The following is a 5,332-nucleotide window of genomic DNA, read 5'->3' as shown; positions in this document are numbered from 1 at the left end:
ACTTACCTTACTTAATAAAGAGGGCTGTGTGAATTCGATTTTTTTTGTTGCTATCCCATTCCTTCTTTAAGAGGCTTGTATTTCGGTCAACAAAAATGTATCCCACCTACCATATTATTGCTATAAAGCACTTTGCTTGCTCTGCAAATCTCATAATATGTTACTATTCTCCAACGTTGGGTATTGATTAACTCTCTGTAGGTACTTTACTTACAAGACATCAACTGTGACATCATACGCGCACTCTCATAGCCAAAAACCTGCGCTATGCGTTTTTCCAAAAAAAATATCTTTTTTGTAGAAATAATTACACAAAGATATGCTATATATTACTATTATCAAATACTATATAGGGGACAATCATTGATAAAATTCTGAAGCGGTCATTCAAATTGTGCAACATTTTGCACTGTAATTAAATGTGTAACTGTGACTGTATTAAATACAAACATACAATTTTGCTGAATTGTTTTCTACGTGTTTTTCTTTAAGAAAGTAGACTTCATTTATGACGTGAACTAAAAAAAAGCAATTTGTTTTAGTTTTGAAAACAAAAAGTTAGTTATTTAAAAGTTTTTCCGCAGTTTCAAATTTATTGATTTTGGCGCTATCTGGTATCGAAACTTTAAAATTTAATAGATGATGCAAAGTATGCAACCACCTTTCTACATATGTAATTGGTAAATATAACTTGTGAACTGAATTTGGAAAGTCCCGATAATTTTCACATTCTCTTATGAAAATTAATTCGATATTGCTTTTCAAAATTTAGAGAACACTGAGAGTCGTATCGAAATCAAGATTGACAATAAATTTTAAATACCAAAAATTATAGGTATTAAATTTAATGCAAAGAGTAAGATTTATAATTGTAAAGAAAATATTGTTAAAAAGTAAAGCACTTAAAAGTTGTACGCTTATTATTGCTGAACCCAAAACACATTGCTTTTAAGTATTTTGCAGTTACTACAAATATTAAAAAAAAAAAAACAGAAATTCAGGACATGTTAACTGATGTTAACGACATGACCGACATATGCAAGGGTGGGGTATTAAAAAGTCACGAGAAAATATTGAATATTAACCGTTGTTTTTCATAATTTTTAGATGCAAATTCGATTTGGAGCAGGCTTTTTGATCACAAAGCGTTTTTAAATGGTGAAGTGCAGTTTTTTATCCGTGAATTCGAGGTAAAGTTAAAATTACATTTTGAGGTTAGATTACATGTTTGTTTTTTCAGAGAAAAAGAAATGATTGGGAAGTAGAACAATTATTTACTGTGTTAGAGAAGGTTACTGATATTAAAGTCACTCAAATAGACCGTTTTAAACAATCAGTCAATTTATCATTTCCCCAAATTAATATTGGTTTAAGTAAAGTGTCAAACTTGTCTGATAATATTATTCTTGCTGAAGAAAAATACAAAACAGTAAGTGCCCTTAATATTATTTCTTACAAGGTACTGCAAGCACAAATAATATTAATTGTTTCTAGGATACTACATTGGAACAAGCCAGAGAACAAAGAAAATTAGAATGGCAACAATTTGTTGATAACATGTCACATGCCTGCAATAACATTGATACAACATTTGAACAAAAAGAAAAAGAACTTGAAGAGTTTTATACCGATTTGGAAGAGAAATTACAAGTAGGCAGTGCAGTACCATAAAAATGAAAGCTACATTAACTCAAACTGCAGTCCTCATAAACCCATCAAACAAATTAAAAAAATACGTATGCCGTTTAAAACACACAGAAGAAATGCCACTTGGCATTTCAGCATTGAACAGTAAGAAATCTGTTGATCACACAAAGCGTAAACAGGTTAATCCTGTTTATCATACAAGCACTGAAGATAAATTATTTGTAAAAGAATTGAACCTTCAGGTTGATAACATATGCACAGATTCAATTACAAATGGTAATTTGAAACAGGAATATTTCCTCAATTTGGAAGACTTGTACTGGATTTATCACCATTTGGAAGAGCGCAACAAACTGAAAAATAGTTCAGATAAAATGTATTTTCATGAACTTTTTGAAGGTTCTGAAATACTTCTCCCTGAAAATGAAGAGATCCCCAGGAACAAGGAACTTGAAAAGAGGTGTCAAAAATTGAGGGAGCAACAAGAAAATAAAGAATATAAAAATATAACAAAAGATGTTGATAGTATTAGGCGAAAACTTCCAGAAGATACCATTTCATACCAATGTAAGCACTGGATTATACTTATAATTACTTGCTTATATTTATTATTGCTATTAAAAAGTTACTGTTTTATTTGTTTCTATTTTTTGCAGTGAAGCAACTCAATAAACAATTAATTGCTGTTTTCCAATTCGTATTGTCTGTTGCTGCAGGCTTTGCATTTGGATTTATAGGAATTGAACTTATAGTAGGTAATTTGGATTTTGGTTTTAGACTTTTATTAGGTATAATGTGTGCTCTAATCATTGCTTTGGCAGAACTGTATTTCTTAGCAAAAAAATTAAATGAAGATTTGCAATTTGATGTAACAGAAAAGCAAAAGGCCAAACATTCGAAAATTGACTAGTATTAGTATGAAACAATAATGAATTCCCCCTTTTATTGTATATTTTATGTAAAATATTACACTATTCTTATAAAATATATGTAATAATTTACAGTTTTTTATATATTTTTTTCCTTAATTAATAATAACATTAGGTGAGTATTTAATTTACTTAAAAAAGATATAAACATTTTCAAGTGAAAATGAAGAATATTTTTTTAATGTATGAATTAGAAAAATTTACTTTCAGTATATATATTCAGTGTGCTATATTACATATCCATTAAAAACAATTTTTTTCGGGCAATTTCTTGTGCAGCAATAATTTAAGTACTGTTTAGTGTTAAATGGGTATAACTAGTGTATTTAGTATTCCTTTAATTTTCTTTTAGTAATTTAAGTAGACAGAGCTGCATAGTAGTAACTTCAAAAAATGAATCACTATTTCACACTCACATGATAATCCTGTTTCCTGCAGTTAATAAAATTTACAACTGATAAATTTGATTAATAGGAAGTAAAGGAATATGTTGTTAAATATAGAAAGTTCGAAATATTTTCAGTTAAAGTAATAAACTGTTTTCTTTATATGAAATTTATATTAATCGTAAGGAAGTTCTATTTAAACGTAATACAATAGTAGGAGGTGGAATTGACCCATACCCCACAGGAAAAGATAATTTCGTCCCCCATACTGTGACCTCTTTAATTTATTCTAGAAAATCACAAAAAAAAACTGAGTGGATAATGAACAATTAACAAAGGGATCTTTGAGTATAGTAGCTTTTGATATTTTCTGTTTCTTACACTTTTTAATATCTATCACACAGAAAAGTTTATCGTGACGATGTAAGTAACTACTGACCTAACAATTACTCTCCAATAATTTACAGTCTTATCAAATAATTATAGCCATAATAAATCGCAATAATTGTATAAGTTAAAAAGAATAAAAGATAAATTACAAATAATGTTCGACAAGACAAACAAGATTTAAACATTTAAGTTAGCTAAACTTTTGCTTTGAAATTATATGTATTACAGACCTCGATTCATTGCTATTATTGAATATATCACTTTCCGAACATTTATTTTACTAGGATTGTAAGTAATGTTTTTTTATTTAAAATGAAAAGTTCCCCCCTCACCCTAAACAAAATTTTGTATTCATGCCTGAATACAACATAGTATGATGATTTATTACAAGAGCTTTTAGTTATCCGAAGAGAAGTAACAGGGGCATGAGGGTAGACGTTCGCTTATATTTTTTAAAACTGATAATAGCATTTCTACATAAAATCCTGCAAGATTCTTTAGGTAATAAAAATTAAAAAACATCAACTTACATACGAAGATTTAAAAAAAATCTATTAAAGTATACATATGTATGTTATGGATTTTATACTACGTTAATGATCTTAACACTGATATAGTGTACAATGTACGATGTAGATGTACCTACACTTTTGTATTTTAATTCTATTTCCCACTCTAGCGAATCACCCACTTTTTATAATTGAAACTGTAAATAGAGATAAAATCTTATTTTGCACTTGTTAAAGAATGCTCTTACAATTAGATGACACAGTTCATAAGGAATTTTAGGTAATGTTAATTTACGTATTCGAATTCCTTTTCCTTGAGTTCCCTGTTATTATTATTATTGTTATTTTTTATTATATACCTATGTACGTATCTAATCTAGATTCCACAAATAAATAAATAAAATTCGTTGCTTTTCATTTTCTAAACATGTCTAATTTTGTTAGGTATTACATATGACTACTATTGGACAGCTACTGTATAAATGCATGTTTGCATATTTCTTCGTACTTCAAGGTTTAACTCGCCTGTTTATCAATTAGGGAATCCTAACATTAAGTTTCAAAATATATTTGCACGTGAGACGGATGATAATTTGTGAAGTACAATGACTTTAAAATTTACCTCTCTAGTTATAATAAGTGTAAAATGTAGAGGTAAAATATAAACTTACGAATGCATTGAATGATTGTTGCTGCTATAAGTATTACTTACTTATTACGTTTGTGTTTAACAAAAAAAAAGGAATTCAACAAACCATTCAATTAGAATCATACTCGTTAGTTACTACTACTATAAATATATAATACATGTTAGATCCGTTCATATCAGAATAACCTACTGTTGTGTGTTGAATTAAAATTATGTTATGAATCTAGAGATAATTGACTTGGGTATTTAAAATTTAGTGCGTACCGATAAAAATTATTAATTGTATATTATAATTTCGTAATACTGACATTTATTTAATAGTGCAATACTAAGAATTAAAATAAAATATAGCGGTATATTATTTTATTGTTATAAACTTTTTAAATTTGAAAAATGCTTTAGTCACAACACATTTACATCTACGTATTTCATGGAAAATTCGAAAGGTATTACCAGTATTACAATATTCAGAATTTCATGAAATAATTTGTTTTTTCTGAATACCTTTCTGTTGGGATTGCTTGACAATCAGATTGAATTAATTTTCTAGGAAATACTAATCGGAAGTTTGAAAATCCAATATTTAGTCACTTAATTACTTATGCATTTAAATACTATAGATGCTATTAAAATATATTATGAATCATTCCGAACACATTCTGTTTTAAAAAAAAGCAAATTTGCATTTTTATTGAACAGTTTCAAAATAAATGATCAGCGGTTTTGTAACTTTCAAGTTATTTTATGGATACGTCATCATACAACTTTTGAATGTGCGCAATTTTTTATAAGCCGTTTAAAAGTAGGTTTTCAAATTTGTAA

General features: G+C 27.9%; 2 protein-coding genes across 2 annotated transcripts; both read left to right on the top strand.

Moving 5' to 3' along the window:
- The first annotated feature begins 960 nt into the window (after positions 1 to 960).
- Positions 961 to 1,693, top strand: LOC108743748 (biogenesis of lysosome-related organelles complex 1 subunit 5). The gene is made up of 4 exons (XM_018479339.1): positions 961 to 1,044; positions 1,108 to 1,190; positions 1,241 to 1,429; positions 1,495 to 1,693. The coding sequence occupies exons 1-4, from the start codon at positions 1,005 to 1,007 to the stop codon at positions 1,669 to 1,671; spliced, it is 489 nt and encodes a 162-aa protein (XP_018334841.1). The 5' UTR covers positions 961 to 1,004; the 3' UTR covers positions 1,672 to 1,693.
- Positions 1,694 to 1,745: 52 nt separating this feature from the next.
- On the top strand, positions 1,746 to 2,653 carry LOC108743747 (transmembrane protein 199). Its single transcript, XM_018479338.2, has 2 exons — positions 1,746 to 2,214; positions 2,304 to 2,653. Exons 1-2 carry the CDS (start codon positions 1,764 to 1,766, stop codon positions 2,555 to 2,557), a joined length of 705 nt encoding a protein of 234 aa, XP_018334840.1. The 5' UTR covers positions 1,746 to 1,763; the 3' UTR covers positions 2,558 to 2,653.
- The last annotated feature ends 2,679 nt before the right edge of the window (positions 2,654 to 5,332 follow it).

The sequence above is a fragment of the Agrilus planipennis genome, unplaced genomic scaffold (assembly GCF_000699045.2).
Source record: "Agrilus planipennis isolate EAB-ADULT unplaced genomic scaffold, Apla_2.0 scaffold1340, whole genome shotgun sequence".
NCBI lineage: Eukaryota > Metazoa > Arthropoda > Insecta > Coleoptera > Buprestidae > Agrilus > Agrilus planipennis.
Note: the sequence above shows the minus strand (reverse complement) of the source record. Positions and strands in the feature narration are given on the sequence as shown.